General features: G+C 52.9%; 1 protein-coding gene across 6 annotated transcripts; it reads right to left on the bottom strand.

Annotated features, from left to right (window-relative positions):
• Positions 1-1,215: 1,215 nt before the first annotated feature.
• SMIM11 (small integral membrane protein 11) lies at positions 1,216-21,856 on the bottom strand. 6 transcript variants are annotated; one of them, XM_072806854.1, is made up of 5 exons: positions 21,589-21,807; positions 18,153-18,236; positions 17,412-17,509; positions 11,766-11,943; positions 1,216-1,398 (listed from the first exon to the last, which is right to left on the bottom strand). In XM_072806854.1, the coding sequence occupies exons 3-4, from the start codon at positions 17,421-17,423 to the stop codon at positions 11,779-11,781; spliced, it is 177 nt and encodes a 58-aa protein (XP_072662955.1). In that variant the 5' UTR covers positions 17,424-17,509; positions 18,153-18,236; positions 21,589-21,807; the 3' UTR covers positions 1,216-1,398; positions 11,766-11,778. The 6 variants fall into 6 exon arrangements, with proteins under 6 accessions (XP_072662955.1, XP_072662952.1, XP_072662956.1 ...); XM_072806851.1 differs by lacking the exon at positions 21,589-21,807 and adding an exon at positions 21,370-21,439 and having other exon boundaries at positions 17,412-17,514; XM_072806855.1 differs by lacking the exon at positions 21,589-21,807 and adding an exon at positions 21,370-21,418.
• Between the last annotated feature and the right edge of the window lie 1,095 nt (positions 21,857-22,951).

The raw sequence follows: 22,951 nt of genomic DNA, 5'->3' as shown, positions 1-22,951 counted from the left end.
AGGATCATGACCAGAGCCGAAGGCACTCAACTGACTTAGGCACCCAGGCACCCCTAGAATTCCTTTTACGCCTCGTTTAAAATTCAAAGTTCCACCAATCTGGGCCACAGTGGGTTGAACATCTATTAATATACAGTTGGACCCTGAGCAACGCAGAGGTTAGAGGTGCCAAACCCCTGTGTAATAAAAAATCCACCTGTTTTAACTTTTGCCTCCTCAAAACAATAGCCTACTGTTAAACAGAAGTCTTACCAACTAATGTAAATAGTTGATTAGCACATGGTTTGCATATGTATTGCATAATGTATTCCTGAAGTAACCTAGAGGAAAAAACGTTAAGAAAATCATGGAAAATGCATTTACAGCGCTGTACTATATTTACTGAAAAAATAAAAGCTGCTTCTGAGCCCCCCCGTTCAAACCCATGTGGTTCAAGGGTCGGTTGTACACTCATGCAAATTTTCCATGGGGCCACCAGCAAAGGGACCAAATCACACATTGCACCGACCAGATGTACGGCTAGGGTTCCGGGTTCCTCATCCCACATGCACGCTGATCTCGAGGGAAGTGAGACAACACACATCTTTTAATAGAGGTCTCAGCCTGTTAGGTGCTGAGTTCAAAAATCTTAGTAGCGCTCCTCTTAAATCTGGGGGTCTCCTTGGCTCAGCCCCCCTTCAGCTCTTATCAGCAAATCCCAAAGAGCAAACCAGGGGAGAAGTTGGAGGACATTAGCTCTTACTCTTTCAGGACAGGACTTGGTGGCATGAGTTCTTCCCAGCCTCCCAGCCAGTGTGGCCAGAGGGCCTCACCCTGTAGCCTTCCCCACAAGGACCTTCAGGGGTCCGCCGAGGTGCCAATACTCTTTGGGCAAGCGAGCGCGCAGCTTCCCTCCACCCCAACCATGAAAACACAGCAGAAGGCAGGCAAGAGAGGAGCAGTGTGTGGGGCGGCCAGCAGGGCAGAGGGGGGCAGGCTGGGGAGGTCAGTGGGGCAGAGGGGGGCAGGCTGGGGAGGACAGACAGCTGAGCTTCCATCCCTAGAGCAGACGCCTCTTCTGTGGCCCAGGGTCCATCCCCTGTGACCTGGCACCCAGAGCTCAGAGAGGCTGGGAGGGGTGTGGGCTTGCTGAACGGCCTCCCCTCACAACACGGGGGTGGGGGGTGTCTGTGCGAGACAGAAAGCCTTTGGCTTATTCCAGAGACGGAGACATGCTTTTTACAAAGGTATTTTATTTCAGTAAATAAAATAGTGGTTCTTTTAAGAGCATAAAAAAATTGATATAATTTTAAGTTAACCGTACAGGCAGGGAGTTGATCCTGTGACACATCATCCAATAACCGTCTCCTCTGTCTTCTCAGCTGGAATCCACTCAAGCTGACATGTAAATTGCAAATTCTAGAAAGGAAGACCGAAAGGATGAGCAGGAAATGTCTGTCTTAGCTGCTTAGCATTAGCCCTCACGCTCAGCATCTCAATGTGGCAAACAGAAACCACTGAAGTTTTATTCACGAACATATTTTCAGCCTCACGATGTTCTGAACATCTACAAGTCCCCCTTGTTTAAAACCGGGCTCGAGGCTGGAGAGAAAAGGAAGTGGCAACCCTGCCGCCACCCTGAGGGCCTAGGTGGATGCCTGAGGGAGGGGAGAGCATGTAGGGCCCCTGCTCGATCTTTCCTTCCTCTTCTCTAAGGCACCACACAAGGACTCTGCCTGGGGCACAAATGCAACCTGCAACCTTTCAAAGAGAACTGCCCTCCCTGGCCTGGGTTACTCCTGCAGGGCTCCCTCTTTGCTCACCCTTGCTGACCCTGTAAGTTTCAGTCAGGAAAGCACCTCTCCCAAAAAAAAACAAGGTTCCCTGACAGGAGCTTCTTGAGCCTGCCCGAAGCAGACAGCCTGCCAAGGACTGGCATGGGCTGATGGGCAGTGTCCTGGTGGGCAGTGGCAGAGGAGGGGGTAGGCAGTGTCCTGGTGGGCAGTGGCCAGGTGGGTGGTGAAGCAGTGGGAAGTGGCCTGGTGCACAGTGGTGCAGTGGGGAGTGGCTGGCGGGGCAGTGGCCAGGTGGGCAGTGGTTCCGTGTGCAGTGGTGTGGTCGGCAGTGCAGTGGAAAGTTGCGGGGTGGGCACTGGTTGGGTGAGCAGTACCCAGGTGGGCAATGGCGCAGTGGGAAGGTAGGCAGTGGTGCAGTGGGCAGTGGTGTGGTGTGCTTGGGTGCCTTAGGTGGTGGTGCAGTAGCCTGGTGGGCAGTGGTGCAGTGGCCTGGTGGGTAGTGGTGCAGTGGCTAGTGGCTTGGTATGCAGTGATTCAGTGTACAGTGGTTCAGTGGGCAGTGGACTAGTGGGTAGTGGTGCAGCATGAAGTGGTGCAATGGTGCAGTTGTGCAGTGGCCTGGTGGGCAGTGGTGCAGTGGCCTTGTGGATAGTGGTGAAGTGGGCAGTGGTGTGGTGGGTAGTTGTGGGGTGGGTGTGGTGCAGTGGGCAGTGGCCTGGTGGACAGTGATGCAGTGTGCAGTGGTGCACTGGCCAGTGGTGCAGTGGCTAGAGGCCTCATGTGCAGTGATTCATTGTGCGGTGGTGTGGTGGGCAGTGGTTCTGTGGTCAGTCATGCAGTGGTGCAGTTTGCAGTGCTGTGGTGGTCTTCAGTGCCTTGGGCAGTGGTGCAGTGGGTGGTGGGCAGTGGTTCAGTGACTCGGTGTGCAGTTTTGGGGTGGGGAGTGGTGTAATGCTAGTGGCCTTTGTGCAGTTATTTGGTGTACAGTGTCATGATATACAGTGATTCTAGGTGCAGTGGTGCACTGCTGCAGTGTACAGAGGGTGTTGGGCAGCAGTGCAGTGGTTCAGTGTGCAGTGGTGTGTTGGGCAGTGGTGCATTGCTAGTGGCCTGGTGTACAGTTATTCAGTGGGCTGTGGTGTGGTGGGCTTGAGGGCCATATAGAGTGGTGCAGTGGGTGGTGGGCAGTGATGCAGTGATTCAGTGGGCTGTGGTGCGGTGGGCTTGAGGGCCATGTAGAGTGGTGCAGTGGGTGGTGGGCAGTGGTGCAGTGACCCAGTGTGCAGTTTCGGGATAGACAGTGGTACAGTGCTAGTGGCCTTTGTGCGGTGATTCAGTGTGCAGTGGTGCACTGGTGCAGTGTACAGTGGCTGTTGGGCAGTAATGCAGTGATTTATTGTGCAATGGTGCGGTGGGCTTGGTTGCCTTGGGCAGTGGTGCAGTGGTGCATTGGCCTGTGGGCAGTGGTGCAGTGCCTAGTGGCCTTGTGTGCAGTGATTCTGTGTGCGGTGGGCTTGTGGGGCGTGGACAGTGCTGCAGTGGCTGGTGGTCAGTGGGGCAGTGATTCAGTGTGCAGTTTAGGGGTGGGCAGTGATGCAGTGCCAGTTGCCTTTGTGCAGTTTTTCTGAGTGCAGTAGCGCAGTGGCGCATTGTACAGTGTGCAGTGCTACGGCAGGCTTGTGTGCCTTGGAAGTTATGCAGTGGCCTAGTGGGCAGTGGTGTAGTGCCTAGTGGCCTGGTGCAGTGGGGAGTGGTGCAGTGCTGCAGTGGCCTGGTGGGCAGTGGTGCAGTGCCTAGTGGCCTGATGTACATTACTCATTGTGCAATGGTGCGTTGGGTTTGTGGGCTGTGGAGAGTGGTTTAGTGCCTGTTGGGCAGTGGTGCAGTGATTCAGTGTGCAGTTTTGGGGTGGGCAGTGTTGCAGTTCTAGTGGCCTATGTGCAGTGATTTGGTGTGCAGTGGCATGATGTGCAGTGATTCAGGTGCATTGGTGCAGGGGTTAGTGTGCACTGGCTGGTGGGCAGTGGTGCAATGATTCAGTGTGCAGTGTGCAGTGGTGTGGTGGGCTTGGGTGCCTTGGGCAGTCGTGAAGTGGTGCAGTGGCCTGGTGGCCAGTGGTGCGGAGAGCTTTTGGGGCCATGGAGAGTGGTGCAGTGGCTGATGGGAAGTGGTCCACTGATTCAGTGTGCAGTGGTACAGTGGGCTTGGGTGCCTTGGGCAGTGGTGGTGGTGCAGTGGACTGGAGGGCAGTGGTGCAGTGACTCATTGTGCAGTGGTTTTTGGGCAGTGTTGCAGTGCTAGTGGCCTTTGTGCAGTTATTGGTGTGCAGTAGAACACTGCTGCAATGTACAGTGGCTGTTCAGCAGTGTTGCAGTGATTCAGTGTGCAGTGGTGGGTTGGGAAGTGGTGCGGTGGGCTTGGGTGCCTTGGGCAGTCATGCAGTGGCCTGGTGGCCAGTGGTGCAGTGCTAGTGGGCTTTGTGCAGTGATTCGGTGTGCAGTGGTGCACTGGTGCAGTGATTCAGCGGGCAGTCATGTGGTGGGCAGTGGTGCAGTGGGCTTGGGTGCCTTGGGCAGTGCTGCAGTGGTGCAGTAGCCTGGTGGGCAGTGGTGTAGTGCCTAATGGCCTTGGGTGCAGTTATTCAGTGAGCAGTGGTGCGGTGTGCTTGGCGGCCATGGACAGTGGTGCAGTGTTAGCAGCCTTTGTGCAGTTATTTGGTGTGCAGTGGTGAATGTGCACTGGCTAGGGGGCAGTGGTGCAGGATTTAGTGACACAGTGTGCAGTTTCAGGGTGGCCAGTGGTGCAGTGCTAGTGGCCTTTGTGCAGTGACTTGGGGTTGCAGTGGCAGGGTGTGCAGTGATTCGGTGTGCAGTGGCCTACTTGGCAATGGTGCAGTGTGAAGTGGTGGGGTGGGCTTGGGGGCTGTGGACAGTGGTGCCGTGGCTGGTGGGCAGTGGTGTAGTGAGTCAGTGTGCAGTTTCTGGGTGGGCATGGTGCAGTGCTAGTGGCCTTTGTGCAGTTATTCGGTGTGCAGTGGCATGGTGTGCAGGTATTCAGTGTGCAGTCGTGCAGTGGGGCAGTGCCTGGAGGGTAGTGCCCTGGGGCGAAGTGGTGCAGTGTCTAGTGGCCTGGTGTGTAGTTATTCAGTGTGCAGTGGTGCAGTGGTCTTGGGGGCCATGGACAGTGGTGCAGTGGCTGGTGGGCAGTGGGGCAGTGATTCATTTTGCAGTCTCGGGGTGGGCAGTGGTGCAGTGCTAGTGACCTTTGTACAGTTACTTGGTGTGCAGTGGCAGGGTGTATAGTGATTTGGTGTGCAGTGGTGTAGTGGCTGGTGGGCAGTGGTGCAGTGATTCAGTGTGCAGTAGTGCGGTGGGCTTGGGTGCCTTGGGCAGTGGTGCAGTGGTTGGGTGGGCAGCGCCCTGGGGGAAAGTGCTACAATGTGCAGTGGCCTGTTCACCTGTGCTGCAATGTGCAGTGAAGCAGTCATGCAGTGGGCAGTGGTGCAGTGGGCAGTGTCCTGGTGTGCAGTGCATTGGTGGCAGTGGTGCAGTGGCCCATAGCAGGGTCAGCAGTGGCCTGGTGGTCAGTGCTGCAGTGGACTCATGGCCAGTGGTGCAATGGGATGTGGCCGGGTGGGCAATGGTTCCATGGTGCAGTGGCTAGTGGCCTGGTGTGCAGTGACTCAGTGTGCAGGGACTCAGTGTGCAGTGGTTCTGTGGTGCAGTGGCCTGGTGGATAGTGGTGCAGTGGTGCATTGTGCAGTGGTGTGTTGGGAAGTGGCCGAGTGGGCGGTGGCTTGGTGGGTGGTGGTGCAATGGGCAGTGGTGGAGTGGGCAGTGGCAGAGTAGGCGTAGGCAGTGGCCAGGTGGGTGGTGGTACAGTGGGCAGTGGCCTGGTGCACAGTGGTGCAGTGGGGAGTAGTTGGCAGGGCAATGGCCAGGTGGGCAGTGGTTCAGTACAGTGGTGCGGTTGGCAGTGCAGTGGGAAGTTGCGGGGTGGGCATTGGTTGGGTGAGCAGTACCCAGGCGGGCAGTGGTGCAGTGGGCAATGGTGTGGTGTGCTTGGGTGCCTTAGGTGGTGGTGCAGTGGCCTGGTGGGCAGTGGCTGGGTGGGTAGTGGTGCAGTGGCTAGTGGCCTGGTATGCAGTGATTCAGTGTACAGTGGTTCAGTGTACAGTGGTTCAGTGGGTAGTGGTGCAATGGTGCAGTTGTGCAGTGGTCTGGTGGGCAGTGGTGCAGTGGCCTTATGGATAGTGGTGAAGTGGGCAGTGGGGCATGGTGGGCAGTGGTGCGGTGGGTAGTTGTGCGGTGGGTATGGTGCAGTGGGCAGTGGCCTGGTGGACAGTGATGCAGTGTGCAGTGGTACACTGGCCAGTGGTGTGGTCGTGCTGTGGATAGAGGCCTCATGTGCAGTGGTGCAGTGGGCAGTGGTTCTGTGGTCAGTCATGCAGTGGTGCAGTGGCCTGCTGGGCAGTGCTGCAGTGGCCTGGTTGGCAGTATACAGGTGGAGAGTGGTGCAATGGGCAGTGCTCTGGTGGGCAGTGCTGCAGTGCCTAGTGACCTGGTGGTAGTTATTCAGTGTGCAGTGGTGTGCTGGGCTTGGGTATGTTGGTCAGTCATGCAGTGGAATGGTGGGTAGTGTTGCAGTGTGCTGTGGTGGGGTGGGCTTGGGGGCCATGGACAGTTGTGCAGTGGCTGGTGGGCAATGGTGCAGTGCCTAGTGGCCTGGTGTGCAGTTATTCAGTGTGGAGTGGTACGGTTGGCTTGGGTGCCTTGAGCAGTGGTGCCGTGGCTGGTGGGGAGTGGTGCAGTGAATCAGTGTTCAGTGGTGTGTTAGGCAGTGGTGCAGTGATGGCATCCTTTGTGCAATTACTGATGTGCAGTAGCGCACTGCTGCAGTGTACAGTGGATGTTGGGCAGTGTTGCAGTGACTCAGGTGCAGTGATGGGTTGGGCAGTGGTGTGGTGGCCTTGGGTGCCCTGGGCAGTGGTGCAGTGGCCTGGCGGGCAGTGGTGCAGTGACTCAGTGTGCAGCTTCAGCGTGGGCAGTGGTGCAGTGCTAGTGGCCTTTGTGCAATGATTCTGCGTGCAGTGGTGCGCTGGTGCAGTGTACAGTGGCTGTTCAGCAGTGGTGCAGTGATTCAGTGTGCAGTTGTGTGGTGGGCAGTGGGCTTGGGTGCCTTGGGCAGTGCTGCAGTGACTCAGTGTGTAGTTTGGGGGTGGCAGTGTTGCAGTCCTAGTGACCTTTTTGCAGTGATTTTGTGTGCAGTGGCATGATGTGCAGTGATTCGGGGTGCAGTGGTAGTGTGCACTGGCTTGTGGGAAGTGGTGCAAAGATTTGGTGTGCAGTGGTGCAGTGGGCTTAGATGCCTTGGGCAGTGGTGCAGTGGACTTGTGTGCAGTTATTCAGTGTATAGTGGACTGGTCTTCTGTGCTGCAATGTGCAGAGATGCAGTGGTGCCGTGGCCTGGTGGACAGTGATGCAGTGACTCTGTGCAGTTTCAGGGTGGGCAGTGGTGCAGTGCTAGTGGCCTTTGTGCAGTGATTTGGTGTGCAGTGTGCACTGGTGCAGTGTACAGAGGGTATTGGGCAGTGGTGCAGTGATTCATTGTGCAGTCATGCGGCGGGCAGTGGCGCGGTGGGCTTGGGTGCCTGGGGCAGAGCTGCAGTGGGCAGTGCCTGGTGGGTAGTGGTGCCGTGATTCATTGTGCAGTCATGCGGTGGCAGTGGCGTGGTGGGTTTGGGTGCCTGGAGCAGAGCTGCAGTGGGCAGTGCCTGGTGAGTAGTGGTGCCGTGTGCAGTGGCTGGTGGGCAGTGGTACGGTGGGCTTGGGTGGCTTGGGCAGAGGTGCAGTGTACTTGTGTGCAGTTCTGCAGTGTGCAGTGGACTGGTCTTCTGTGCTGCAGTGAGGCAGTGAGGCAGTGGTAAGTGGCCGGGTGGGCAGTATACAGGTGGAGAGTGGTGCAGTGGTCAGCACCCTGGTTGGCAGTGGTGCAGTGCTAGTGGCCTTTGTGCAATGATTTGGTGTGCAGTGGCAGGGTGTACAGTGGTTCAGTTGTTCAGTGTGCAGTGGATGGTGGGCAGTGGTGCAGTAATTCAGTGTGCAGTGCCCTGCTTGGCAGTGGTGCAGTGTGAAGTGGTGGGGTGGGCTTGGGGGCCGTGGCTGGTGGGCAGTGGTGCAGTGATTCAGTGTGTAGTTTCAGGGTGGGCGTGGTGCGGTGCGAGTGGCCTTTGTGCAATTATTCAGTGTGCAGTGGCATGGTGTGCAGTGACTAGCTGAGCAGTTGTGCAGTGTGCAGTGGTGCAGTGACTCAGTGTGCAGTGGTGCAGTGTGCAGTGGTGTGGTTGGCTTGGGCCCCTTGGGCAGTGGTGCGCTGATTCAGTGTGCAGTGGTGTGGTGGGCTTGGGGGCTATGAAGACTGGTGCCGTGGCTGGTGGCCAGTGGTGCATTGATTCAGGGTGCAGTTTCGGGGTGGACAGTGGTGCAGTGCTAGTGGCCTTTGCGCAGTTATTTGGTGTGCAGTGGTGCAGCAACTGGTGGGCACTGGTGCAGTGATTCGGTGTTTAGTGGTGCAGTGGGCAGTGGTGAAGGTGGGCTGGGGTACTTTGGGCAGTGGTGAAGTGGTACGTGGATGGGTGAGCAGCAGTGCAGTGGCCTGGTGGGCATTGCCCTAGTGGGTAGTGGTGCAGTGCCTAGTGGCCTGGCGTGCAGTGATTCAGTGTGCAGTGCTGTGGTGGGCTTGGGTGCCTTGGGCAGTGGCACAGTGTGCAGTGGTGCAGTGGTAGGTGGCCGGGTGGGCAGTGGCACAGTGATAGGTGGCCAGGTGGGCAGGATACAGGTGGAGAGTGAGGCAGTGTGCAGTGGGGCATTGTGCAATGGTGCCATGGGCAGTTTTGCGGTGAGCAGTTCCCTCATGGGCACTGGTGCAGTGGGCCGTGGCCTTGTGTGCAGTTATTCCATGTTGCAGTGCTGCAGTGTGCAGTGGATTGGTCATCTGTGCTGCAATGTGCAGTGAGGCAGTGCTGCAGTGGTCAGTGGTAGGTGGCCAGGTAGGCAGTATACGGGTGGAGAGTGGTGCAGTAGGCATTGCCCTGGTGGGCAGTGGTGCAGTGCTAGTGGTCTTTGTGCAATTATTTGGTGTGCAGTGATGCAGTGGCCTAGTCATCTGTCCTGCAATGTGCAGTGAAGCAGTCATGCAGTGTGCAGTGGTCGGTGGCCGGGTGGGCAGTTGTGCGGTGGAAAGTGGCCAGTTGGGCAGTATACAGGGGGAGAGTGGCACAGTGGGCAGTGCCCAGTGGCCTTGTGTGCAGTTATTCATTCTGCAGTGGTGAAGTGATTCAGTGTGCAGTGGGGAGTGGTGCAGTGGTGCAGTGGCCTGGTGGGTAGTGGTGCAGTGCCTAGTGGCCTGGTGTACATTATTCAGTGTGCAGTGGTGCAGTGGGCTTGGGGATGTGGAGAGTGGTGCAGTGGCCTGGTGGGCAGTGGTGCAGTGACTCAGTGTGCAGTTTTGGGGTGGGCAGTGGTGCAGCGCTAGTGGCCTTTGTGTAGTGATTCAGTGTGCAGTGGCATGATATTTAGTGATTCGGGGGTGCAGTGGTGCAGTGGTGAATGTGCGCTGGCTGGTGGATAGTGGTGCAGTGGAACAGTGGGTTTGGGTGCCTTGGGCCGTGGAGAGTGGTGCAGTGGCCTGGTGGGCAGTGGTGCAGTGACTAAGTGTGCAGTTTGGGGATGGCCAGTGGTGCAGTGCTAGTGGCCTTTGTGCAGTGATTTGGTGTGCAGTGTACAGTGGCTGTTGGGCAGTGATGCGGTGATTCATTGTGCAGTGGTGCGGTGGGCAGTGGTGTGGTGGGCTTGGTTGCCTTGGGCAGTGGTGCAGTGGCCTGTGGGCAGTGGTGCAGTGCCTAGTGGCCTGGTGTGCATTGATTCTGTGTGCGGTGGTGTGGTGGGCTTGTGGGACGTGGACAGTGCTGCAGTGCTGGTGGTCAGTGGGGCAGTGATTCAGTGTGCAGATTCAGTGGGCAGTGATGCAGTGACAGTTGCCTTTGTGCAGTTTCTCTGTGTGCAGTGGCACGGTGCATTGTACAGTGTGCAGTGCTATGGTGGACTTGTGTGCCTTGGAAGTTGTGCAGTGGCCTGGTGGGCAGTGGTGTATTGCCTAGTGGCCTGGTGTGCAGTTATTCAGCGTGCAGTGGTGCGGTGGGCTTGGGTGCCTTGGGAAGTGGTGCAGTGGCCTGGTGGGCAGTGGTGCAATGGGCAGTGGTGGAGTGGGCAGTGGCAGAGGAGAGCGTGGGCAGTGGCCTGGTGGGCAGTTTTGGGGTGGGCAGTTGTGCAGTGGGCAGTGGCCTGGTGTGCAGTGGTACACTGGACAGTGGTGCGGTGGGCAGTGGCCAGGTGGCAGTAGTGCGGCAGGCAGGGCCAGAGGAGAGTGTGGGCAGTGGCCTGGCAGCACGGTGTGCAGTGGTGTGGCAGGTAGGGCCAGAGGAGGGGGTTCTGGGCCTGCCGGAGGCCCAGACGGCTGCAGTGATTGTCACAGTGCACTTCCCTGCATTCAGCGTTGAGGCCCGGGGGCGCATGCCTGCCCTGGGTTCAAATCGGACTCTGCTCTTCACCAGGTAGAGCGCTGGCCCTCTCTCAAGCCGGGCAGCTCTCCCAGAGCTGTCGAAGGAGTAACACCACCGTCCAAGAAATGCCGAGCAAAATGCTAGCACGCATCATGCGGCATGAGTACTGCCGTTATGACTGCTAAGCGCGCCTTTAACCCCACAGCGCTGAAAATTCTCTACGGGAATTCGGATGTTTCCAATGTTCGGAAGTGGCATCGCAGGGCGGAGAGGGTTCTGGAGATCACAGCTTCCCGAAGCCCAGGGAGACAGGGCTGTGTAAGATACTCCCCCCCCCCCGCCCCCATCACTGGGTTTTCAAAACAACAGATGTCCTCACCCAACCAGACTTAACGGAATCCCTCGGGGCCAGGGCCTGGAAATCTGCACTTCTATCAATTCTGATCCATTAGCCAAGTTTGGGGACCGTGATCTAGAAACCCCTGCCACTGTATTTGAATCCTCTAATTTTTAGAGAAGCACAGATTTCAACCCGACAAATGAATTAGCTCAGCAAGTGAGAATTAAGGGATGTGCTGTCAGAGGCTTGGTCTGTAATGAGGGTTTAGCAACAACTTCCGCTGCCTTAACTCAACAGGCGGGGTCCCGGCACCTCCCGTGGGCTCTGTGATAGGCCCAGGACTGGTGATGAGCAAGACTTCATGCCCGGGGGAGAGGCTGTTGGGAAGGGCCCTCTGGGACTAACAGGCAAAGGCGGAGGGGGGAGGAAGTCAGGTCAAAGAATGGCCTGCGGGACTGTGGGGAGTGGCCCCTGGAGGGCACGCATGGGGCCTGGCTGAGGACAGGCGGGGAAGGGATTCTGATGCCATTCCTGGGAGTCAAACTTCATCCCGAAGATACAGCAGGGTCTCCTAACCTTAGGTGCAGGCATGGGTTGCAAAAGACCTGCGACCCCCTCCTCCTCCCAACTCCTGTCTGCAATTTTAGGTACAACTGTAGGGGTTTCTAGTATGTCTGCTTCTGTGGGGAGAAGGTCCACAGCTTTCAGGGAATTCTCAGGGGTCTGGAGACCCAGGGCTCATTAAGTACCACTGCCCCCCCATCCCCATAAGGGAGCAGCAATGCCCACCCTCCCATTCCCTCATAAGGAAGCAGCACTGCGCACCCCTCCCAACCCCCCTAAGACAGTAGCACTGCCCCCTGCCTCACTCCCCCCATAAGGGAGCAACAGGCTTGGAGCCGAGGCAGGGACAACCATCTGCGTGCCCTGGCTCCTCTGCACCCAGGGCGCAAGGGTCGGGGTCTGCGCACCTCACCTCCTACAGGTGGGTGTTCACATCGGACAGCAAGAGGGTCTCATGCAGCCTCAGACCCAAGGGACGAGCCCACCCGAGCCCACCATATCCTTCGACGGTGCAAAGTCCCCGTACCTTTGATTCCCCTTCAGTTATCCTTCTTCTCTGACTGCTTCTTTTTCTCGGCTTCCAGTTTTTGCTGTTTGGCTTCCAACCTTTTCCTTTGGTATATTTTGACTCCGGCAAATGCCAGGCAGAGAATTAAGGTTTTCGCTGCCAAGATATACAGCAGCAGGGGCACGTGTTCAAGGACCTTAAGGAAGAAAGCAAGCGACATAGAACATTCTAAACGCTCTATTATTGATAAGAAATGTTTCTTTCATGTTCCTTCATCTAACAAACCTTGACTGTACACCTGTTAGGTAACAGGCACCAGGCTAGGTGCTGGGGCTTCGCCAGGGACCAGGACAGACAAGGTCCCCGGCCCCACGCCAGCGTGCCCTCCGTCACTCCCTCGAGGCTGGCTTCGCCGGAGAGCCACCCGTGGACCGCAGACATAACTCTGGTCTCTCACAACAGGACCCTGCACTTTGCCAGGCCCCCAGGCCCTCTGCTGCTGAGGCAGCACCTTTATCCAGAGAAAGGAGCCGAGTCAGCGGGCCTGGGGGATGGCTCTGCTCTGCCACAGAGAGACCACACGACCTGGGTCAGTCGCTTCTTGACTTTCTGAGCTTCTGTCTCTTCAAGGGAGGCTGGACCAGACCTTCCTTCCGCAGTCTCCAACTTCAGCAGGCTTACAATTTCCTCTTGGTTGTGGCTACTCATTAGCACTGGGATTTGAAGGTAAAATAAATATAAAAGGACAATAAAATTCAAAACATGAGGGGTCCCTGGGTGGCTCAGTTGCCTCTTGATCTCAGCTCAGGTCTTGATCTCAGGGCTGTGAGTTCAAGCCCCGGGTTGGGCTCCACACTGGGTGTGGAAACTACTTAAAAAAAAAAAAAATTCAAAACATTGGAATTACTATTTATTAACCGTTCTTATAATTTCCTGTTAGAGGGAAGCTTTAACCCATGGGCTAAAATGATGTCTGGGAAATAACTATGGATTTGAATTACTCTCTGTACCTGCAGGTGCACTATTATGACAGTCTGTATAGCACAACAGTATCTCAAGGCAAATACTATACTTGGTTTATTCTTTTATTTTTTAAAGATTTTATTTATTTATTCATGAGAGACACAGAGAGAGAGAGAGAGAGAGAGGGAGAGGCAGAGACACAGGCAGAGGGAGAAGCGGGCCCTATGTAGGGAGCCCCATGTGGGACTCGATCCCAGGACTCCAGGATCACGCCCTGGGATGAAGGCAGGTGCTAAACCTCTGAGCCACCCAGGGATCCCCCAAATATATTAAACTACTGATTATACTTGGTTTATAAACATGATTAGCATGATCTGAATGATAATTTATGAGCTTTCTGTGATTAAAAGTTCGTTCTCAAAAAAAAGGTACGCTTTTTTTTTTGAGTGATCACCATTCCAGAGAATAGGTAGGATTTATTCCAAAGAAATCATTAAACTGCCAAACGTATTCTAGGCAATTCCTATTTAATGAGATTCTGTGGGAAGCACATTGGTCTCTCCTTGTAACAGGTGAACTCAACTAGTCAGAAAAAAGTCTGGTCGGGTACCACATGCTCACGGCGCTGGAGGGCTGGGAGATTTCACAGATGACTTAGTCCACCTCCTTGCTTCATGGAGGAGAGTAGAGCTCATGGTGGGGAGACACCAGCCCCCGTCACACAGCTCCCTCACAATGAAGCCACACTCAGAGTGAAATGTTCTAACCTCTCTGCCACTCTTCTTTCCACTGCCCCCTGACTTCTCAGGAAGTGGAATTAGTGAAATCATAAATTATGTACGTAGGTGGTTGTTCAATTTTATTAAAATGCTCAGACCTAGATGTAGAGCTCACATGCAGGAGATGTAGCATCAGTTAGGCCTCCCAGGGTCCCTTCTGCGCTTTCAGCGCCTCCTATACATTTTCCCCTGGAACCCACATCGCATCCACATGAGGCAGGGAGTCTGTCCTAACTCTGTGGCTGAGAAAGTGCAAAGTCTGGAAAGGTTAAGGTCTGATCGAGCTAGGACTGGTCCAAAGCCTGAACTGTCTTCATCATTACACCACACTGTAATGTATACCATGCTCTCCCCAACCCTTACCAGATTTACAAGTAAATTATGCAAGTAAGTGGTGTCTTGGCTACTGAATTTACCAAAGGCAACTGGATTCACCACCTCTGAAGTTATTTAGCTGGTTACTTATGGATGTTTGAGGCAGGCTGCAATGTGATGCAGTAGCAATATGCCGGATATGAAAAGGAGGAACTCAAATATTTAAATGGCTTGAATTTAACTAAAACGGTAAGAACACAAGAACACTGAGTAACTGGATAGTAATTTTCACAGCGAAGTCATTTTAATGGTAAACGATAAAAAGAACATATATGCTTTAGAAAAGATCGCTCCAGCAAGAGTATAAAAGACTAAACAAATTGGCCCAGTGAAACTGTTTCTCCTAACAAATATAAGCAGCTTAGAACACAGACCCTCCTCACTCAGACTTACAGCTAACCTCCACTACTTGCCCCAAATAATCCCCTAATTCATCTATTTTCTTGAAGAGGCTTCAAGAAAGGAAGCTTGACTCCATGTTTATCATCCAGCTATGAAAGAAAAAAATGTTAAATGTTCTTTTATTTTACTTCGTTGGAGGCAAAAATCAACAGTTTAGAGGTGGGGACCCCTTTTTATGATCACTAGGTTGATCGAGGCCAACTGAGCACTAATCCACATGAAAGAGTTACTCTTCCAGTTCTCTCCATCTCTACAGCTGGGCCTGTGGGTCCAATGATGAGGGTCATAGGGTCCCTATCACAGCCCATGGTTCCCTGTGATCTGAACATGAGACAGCTTTAGCTGTTACAGGAATGGAGATCTCAACCGGAAGTCAGAAAATGCACCGAATTGGAAACACATCAACACTGGACAGAGGTATGTGGTTTCAGGATTTACTTTCTTCCTGAAGGTAGAGGAGAGAAGGCAGCAAGAAGCAGAAGCTTGGGGCCTGGGAGAGGGCACAGAAGCGGCAGCAGAGGTCAAGGACACTATGCAGGCTTAAAGCACAGGGTTCAGGGCTCCACCCCTCACAGTACTAAGCTTCAGCTGTGCTCAATCGCTTTGATTTCTAACAAACCCTTATTTTAACTCTCAGAACAGACCAACGTTCAAGGGGGTAAATGAATAAAATATTGTGGGGGTCGACGAGATCTATACCAATTTTTAAAATACATCCCCAATACTTGGGTAATGAGAACAGCTATTTATTTATTTATTTGAGATTTTATTTATTTGACAGAGAGAAGGGAGAGAGAGCACAAGGTGGGTGGTGGCAGGCAGAGGGAGAGGGAGAAGCAGGTTCCATGCTGAGCAGGAAGCCCAATGCCGGGCTCAGTCCCAGGACCCCAGGATCATGACCTGAGCCAAAGGCAGACATTTAACTGAGGCCACCCGGGCGCCAGAGAATGGCTAATTTTTTGAGTAATGAGGTCACACTCCATTGCTAATGCAGGATGTTGACTGTCACTGACGGCCCCAGGCCACTGAGCCCGAAAAGGAAGCCCGAAGGCTCTACTGTGAGCTACAGAATCCTCCCGCCTTCCAGAGCTCTGTGTAGTCAGGCCACTTGTTTCTGACAGCACAGGGAAGGGCCCCCTTCTAAACATGAGGTTGCTCCCCGGCAGCCCCAGGGCTGTGTGTCTGCTCCAAGTTGGAAAGGTTTGGGCAGACTTTGTCCCTGACACAAGAAAGAACTCCCTTTCTCACAAGCAGGATGGGCCAGGGTGGTCAAATGGGTTGTCCGTCACTCTGATTAAAAACTTTCTCTGCAGGGTGCCTGGCTGGCTCATGCAACTCTTGATCTCAGGGTTTTGAGTTTGAGCCCCATTTTGGGAGCAGAGATTATTTAAAAATAAAATCTTTAAGGGTGCCTGGGTGGCTCAGTCTGTTGAGCATCTGACTCTTGATTTTGGCTCAGGTTGTGGTCTCAGGGTTGTGAGATTGAGCCCGTGTTGGGCTCTGTGCTGGGTGTGGAGCCTGCTTGGGATTCTCTCTCTCCCTCTGCCTGCCCCTCCCCGCTCCATGGGCATGCTCTCTCTCTCTCTAAAAACAAAACAAAAAACAAACAAACAAAAAAACCCACAACCACGACAAAAACTTAAAAAAATAAATCAATAAAAACTATCTCTGTGCCCTGCCTTAGACCAGTGTTAACCCCACACCTAAGTGATCAGAAACTCTGGGGGTAGCCCCACCATCTGTTTTAACAAGTCCTCAGGCGGTTCTGATGCACCCTTAGGTGTGAGCGCTACTGTCTTGGTGCATGACGCGTAACACTGAACTTTGCTGACATGGCCTCTTGTCCCCACTGACTGTGGCCACCACAAAGAGGAAGAGCCCTTCCCTAAATCCCACCCCACACTTTCTGCTTCTTCCCCTTATATCCCCCAGTGTGCCTTGTCTTTCCTTCTCAGCCTTTCTGCTGTGAGCTCAATATACGCTAAACAAACACTCCTGTACTTTCAACACCTTCAAGAAACCCTCACTCTGCCCCTTGACTTCAGCCAGGCTCGTCCTAGACAAGAGTCCTCACAGTCCTCCTGCGTTGCGCCCAAACCCCTACTCAAAGATGCTGGGGAAGGAGAGGGGTTCTCCACCTTCTAGCTCCCTGGTCCTCCTTCCAGATCATTCCAGCCATCCTTGCAATGCAAAGCTGGTGGATGTTTTGAACAAGGAAATGCTCATAATTGAAAAAAAAATACATATGATGAGATTGCAAGTTTGAAAATACATACACACTACAGTTACATATACAGAAAAAGAATGGAAGAAAACACACCAAAATTGTTACTAGTAGCGATCTCCGGAGGGTGAGATGACACGGTTTTTACTGGATTTCACAGTGTCAAAGAATCTACAATAAGACACATTTTAGTGGCTGCTGTCTTAACCAATCTTTGCCACACCCCACGTACTTCAGGGGAGATCTGCTGACCGCTGCCCACAGCCCATCCAATGCTCACAGCTTGCAGGCTCGCGGCGGCTGAGTCTGTTCTACCCAGGACAGCTGTGTTTATTCCTCAACCAGTTTAAGTTGTACTTGATGGTATTATAATAGATCATTTAATTACACACAACACTGATGAGACATGGCTATATTATATAAAGAAAAAATTGTTTCTGTGAAAACTGAACTGAATGCTTTTGGTGCATTTTCAAATTTAGGTTGGAAAAAAAAACAAAACAAAACCAAGAACGGTTAGCAACACAAATGTAAAAGATTATCAAAGAAAGACAGAAAAACCTGGAAAGGTTTTGTGTGTTGTTTCATAAAATATTAACCCACTTTAAAGAAACCAAAATGTGAAACCGTAAGTAAAACTTTAAAGCCATGATTTTTGCAAGAGAAGTGAGGCAGATCCAAAGTCAGCGTACGCCCACTCAAAGAAAGGGCCTAGCCCTCCTCCAAGGGTCTTGGGAATAAATGTACTTCGAAATGTTTTAATTTAAAGTAGAATATTAAGTATCATTAGGATTCCTGCTTTAGCCCGATTTTTTCTTTTTAATCAACCTACATCTCCAGAATGAATTATTCTGAATGCTTACAGTGAGGGGAAAGAAAATAAAAGAAAACCCAAGTCATCATGTTTAAAACAATTCTCACCTTCCAGTTCATGTTGGACTGATTGTGAATTCACTCTGGGTCGATGCAGGCCCACGCAGAGCAGAGCATGAGGAGAGGAGCTGGCAGGGCAGGTCTTGCTGTTCTGGCGGGGAAGAGAAGACACGGGTCACTTGGGGTTTCCCGGAGCAGATCGTCTTAGGAAGACCTCTTTGATGGAGAGAAAGGGTGCATGAGCAAAGACAGCAAGGGTTGCAGAGAGGAGGGGTCAGTCTCCCCAACAGGGTGACCCAGAGCCTGGTGGGAAGCAGCCTGGCTCGGGGCTGACACAGGCTTGGGTCCCAGTGAGCAGAAAGGTCTCCTCAGCTGCTCTGGGCTGAGGGTAGGAGCACAGCCCCGAGCAAAGGTGGCAGCGCTGCTCCTAAGAGGACATGTGCTTCCCCCCATTCCTTTCATCTGTGCGCATGAGAGCTCAAGGCCAAAATCGACTTCTCCACCCATCTCCTGTCCTGAGCAAGAGCTGGCTTGTGGATGAGCGTCTTTCTGTTTTTCAGGTCCTCGGAGTGTTAACTAAGCTAATCTTGTTTTTTAAAAAATACCAAGGAGGGGAGTAAATGCTAGGGAAAATTGTCCTTTGAAAGCAATTCTTATCTAGAATTTCATCTAAAATGTGAGGGAGACCTAGGGGAAGGTGAAGCAGGGCGGGACAGGTCAGGGACACCGCCAGAGCACAGCCTTTGCTCACGGCCTCATATGTCACTATTTTTAGAATACAGCACATACCCCAAGAGTCAGAAGACTTGAGCTGTGGATGAAGAACCTACTACACTCTGGTAAGTGACTTCCCTCTCGGGGCCTTGGTCCCATCTGGAAATGAAGAAAGGGGGTGTCAACTAGCTGGACTCTAGGGCCCCAACTTTTTCTGAAATTTGGCAACTTACAGCATAATCATAGTTTCATTTCACATTGCCCACCTGCACGAGAGCGCACTAGCTGCATGAACTCATGCAGTCTTCCCATCGGCCCTAGGAGGTAGAGGTGACTGTTCCATTTCAGAGATGAGGAAACAAAGTCTATGTAACATGTCCAGGGGTCACATGGGGACCGGGATTGGAACCCGTCTAATGTGGTGTCTTAAGCTGATGTAGGCAGAAAGCTCTGCATTCCAGAATCAGGCAGACGCTTGTCTTTAAATGTACTTAGAATTAAGAAAAGCACAGGAAAATTTCACAGGCCTTTGGAATGGGGATAGTAATGTTTTACTAAAACTTTTACCTACAAAAGCATAAATATAGAAAATTCGTACCTCATCTATTCAAGGTCATAGTATCTGGAAAACATGCTGGTAGGCTGGCACAAGATTACTAACTTTTCCCCATGACTTCTTTCAAAGCCAGATAAGTTAATGAAAGGAATGTACACCATAAATCTGTTTAAATCTGATGACAGTGATTGAAGGTGCTTGTTCTCTTCATGGATAAATGACCCGTTTGTCTTTTAGTAGCAGCAGATTCTGACTTGGACCAGAGAAATATCTTCCTAGCATGTCATAACCTGTTGCTAGAATTTTCACTTTCAGGAATCTCGGATAATCGCAGGGATTAGCCATACTGTAACTTGCAACGCTTAAGGTCATGTAAATTTTATTCTTACAACTCTTGCTCTAATTGAGTTGTGTATAAATATAATAGGTGAGCTTGGTGGTTCCTAATTCTCTGAGGTCATATTAATGTATGAATGTAATTAACATACTAATAACATGAATTAATAAAGGAACTGATGGATTAATGTAAGATACCTCAATGGATTAATATAAGATATTGATTCCCAAGGTCAAGGATAACAAGTAGATCCAAAAAGCTTATACAAGGAAATGAAAAAGAACACCTAGTGGGGCACCCGGCTGGGTCAGTCAGTAGAGCATGCAACTCTTGATCTTAGGGTGGTGAGATCGAGCCCCACATTGGGTGTGGAGATTATTTAAGGAAATTAAAAAAAAAAAAAAAAGGAGTATTGCCTTAAAACATCACCACCACCCAATGATCTGGCCCTCTGGCAACTCAGGACTACGGTTACTACTGGTGTGACCTTGGACAAGTTGCTTGGCCTCTCTGAGCATCAGGTCCCTCATTTGTAAATTCTTCAGGGGTTGGATTGTAAACAGGAAGCAGCATGTTCAGCAAATGGAAAACATTACATAAATATCAACCGTTACTGTCATGGTAAATATCTCTCTTTCTGCTAATGGACATGCCATGCTTAAGAACTACTAACAAGAGACAATCAAGGCAAAATGCAGTCAATGCAAGACAGCAGGGACCAAGAGGACTGGAGAGCTGGACTCTAGTCGTGGTGGTGCCAACAGCAGGCATGTGACCTGAGGCAAACCATTCACCTCTCTGAACCAAAATATTCTCATTTTCGGGGATCCCTGGGTGGCTCCACAGTTTAGCATCTGCGTTCTGCCCAGGGCATGATCCTAGAGTCCCGGGATCGAGTTCCACATCAGGCTCCCTGCATGGAGGCTGCTTCTCCCTCTGCCTGTGTCTCTGCCTCTCTCTCATGAAGAAATAAATAAAATCTTTTAAAACTAATAAAAAATTTAATTTAAAAAAATAAAAAAATAATTAATTCAAAATATTCTCATTTTAAAAATCAGAATTCAAAGAACTCTGCCACTCTGGAATTCCTAAGTCACCATTCTTTCTGATATCACAGCATCTGACTATGACACGTTACTGGCAGTGTCCCCAATTTCAAGTGGAGAGTGATGACTTGCAAGCTCTTTAGAAAGAGACATATTTAGTCAACCTACAAACAAAGTAGTGGAAGAGGTACAGTGAGAGGGCGGGAGACAAGCGGGTTGATCAATCCAGCTCATTCCCACCCCCTGCCTCCAACTGATGCCTTCCCCCCTCCCCCTGCAATTACAGCAGCCAACTCAGCCCTTTCTGTAACACCCCAGCAGGACTTCAGCAAAGGAGAACAACTGAGAAAGCTAAAAACATCCGCAGGCTCTTAGCTCCAGCACCGCAGGTGCACACCTGCTGCAGTATTAGACACAGGCGCAGGTGGTATCTGAGGGCCGCACTGCAAAAGCCAACGAGACAGGGGCAATTCTGAGGTATAAAATCTAAGAAGTGCAGGGAGTTTTAGACTTTCTCTGGACTCATCCACAATCTTAGCTTAACATCTGAAAAATAGCAATGCCTTGGATAGAAATGGTTCTGTCTCCTTTACTGCAAAAAAAAAAAAAAAAAAGTCTCATTTTTTTCCTTTGCCAGTTTTCTCCCCCAAAACCAGAAGCCCCATCCACCGATGAAAGCAATCTGGGTGCGGGTGGGGGGTGGGGGGGTGGATTCCCGGGTGGCTCAGCGGTTTGGCACCTGCCTTTGGCCCAGGGCGTGACCCGGGGGACCTGGGATCGAGTCCTACATCGGGCTCCCTGCATGGGGCCTGCTTCTCCCTCTGCCTGTGTCCCTGCCTCTGTGTTTCTCATTGATAAATAAAATCTTAAAAGAAAAAAGAAAAAAGAAAGCCATCTGAACAGAATATCGTCCACAATCTACGTTTCCTTCTTGGCACCCCTAACAACCTCCAGGGCCGTCTGTGTCTTCGTGCCTCCGCCACTAAGCGGGACCCTGAGCCTTGCGAGCGCGGGCGCATCCCCAGGCTCTCCCCGGGGCACCCCAACTCTTCCCCCGCTCGTTGGCAGTTGAGAGGTTCGGTGGGGGGGTGGCAGCTGCAGGTGCCCGGGCCGCGGACCCCGCGAGGCCTGGACGACCGGGCCGGGCCGGGGCGACGACCCGCAGGTGGGGGCTGCGGCGGCTGGCACCCTCCCGCCCCCGCCCCGGCCCCCGCCCCGCCCCGCCGACCCGGCGCCGGCCGGCGGGCATCCGCGACAGCAGGCGCAGACGCGGGGCGGCCACGCGACTCCCCAGCGCCCTAAAGAGCGACCGGGCCTCGGGTCAGGCTCCGCTGACCGATGTCACCCACTTACAGCTGCAGGCCGCGGAGGAGCCGGCGCCAGGCCTGCACAGGAAGCGAGACTCCCAGCGTGCGGGGAGGAAACTACACATCCCGAAATGCACCGCAGCGCGCGCCGGCGCAGTGGGCCCGGGCTGCGGGGCGGGGGGGGGGGGGAGCGGCGCGCAGGCGCAGCGCGGGGCGGGTCACGATTGGTGGTCCAGGCGCGGAGATGCGCGCGTCCTGCGCTCACCTGAGCTGCGGGCGCACGGAGGCGGGGAGTCCTGCGCCCCGAGGATCGAGTCTACAAACTTAGCGTTCATCTTGTTTGACAAAATGCGTGCATCTTCCCCAGGGACGGCGCCAGCCCGCGGTGCTGGCTTCCCCGGCTCCCGCTTCAGCGCGCGGTCCCTGCCCCACGGGAGGGCGCGCCCGACCCCAGATCGAGGCCGGGGCCACCCCCGGGCGTGTTCCCGGAGCTCGCTCTCCGGGCTCGGCTCCCCCTCGGGACTGAGGACCCCTGCAAGCGGAGACTGAGCGGCTGGCGCGAGAGAACGCGCGGCTTGGCAACGACGCGCTCCGCTGGATCCGAACCCGGGGGGCCGAACGCCAGATCGCATGGTGACGTGTGTGGTGATGAAGGACAGGATGCCGGGGTGCAGAGGAAGGGACAGCCCGAGCGGCGGAGGCTTTAGTTCTGCCCACAAGCCAAGTTTTCCGATAGAAAGTGACAAAGCTAGGGATGCTCTATGGCTCGGTGGTTGAGCGTCTGCCTTTGGCTCAGGTCTGACCCCGCCGGGTCATGAGATCGAGGCCCACATCTGGCTCTTCGGGGATGAGCCTCTCTTTCATCCCTCTTAGTCTCTGCCTCTCGCTGTCTCTGTGTCTCTCAAGAGTAAATAAATGAAATCCTTTTAAAAAGGGGGGGGTGGTGGGAGGATAAAACTAGCTTTGTCCTGAGCACTGTGAGGTCCCACTGAAGTCTCACAAGAAGACCATAGAGGAGGTAAAATAGCCAACTCGCAGGTGAGGAAGTGGAGGCACTAAGAGATTAAAGGGATTTGCTCAGGGTTGTTTTTACATTTTATTTATTTATTCATGAGACAAAGAGAGAGAGAGAGTCAGAGGCAGAGACACAGGCAGAGGGAGAAGCAGGCTCCATGCAGGGAGCCCTATGTGAGACTCAATCCTGGGTCTCCAGGATCACGCCCTGGGCTGAAGGTAGCGCTAAACCGCTGAGCCACTCGGGCTGCCCTCTGCCCAGGATCTTTTTTTTTATTATTATTATTTTTTATTGGTGTTCAATTTGCCAACATATAGAGTAACACCCAGTGCTCATCCCATCAAGTGCCCCCTTCAGTGCCCCTCACCCAGTCACCCCCACCCCCCGCCCACCTCCCTTTCTACCACCCCTAGTTCCTTTCCCAGAGTTAGGAGTCTCTCATGTTCTGTCTCCCTCTCTGATAGTTCCCACTCATTTTTTCTCCTTTCCCCTTTATTGCCTTTCACTATTTTTTATATTCCCCAAATGAATGAGACCATATATTAGAAATGACAAATACCCACCATTTGCTTCGATGTGGCTGGAACTGGAGGGTATTATGCTGAGTGAAATA

Source organism: Canis lupus, chromosome 30, assembly GCF_048164855.1.
Source record: "Canis lupus baileyi chromosome 30, mCanLup2.hap1, whole genome shotgun sequence".
Taxonomy (NCBI): Eukaryota; Metazoa; Chordata; class Mammalia; order Carnivora; family Canidae; genus Canis; species Canis lupus.
The sequence above is the reverse complement of the archived record's forward strand: the minus strand, read 5'-3'. Positions and strand labels throughout refer to the sequence as shown.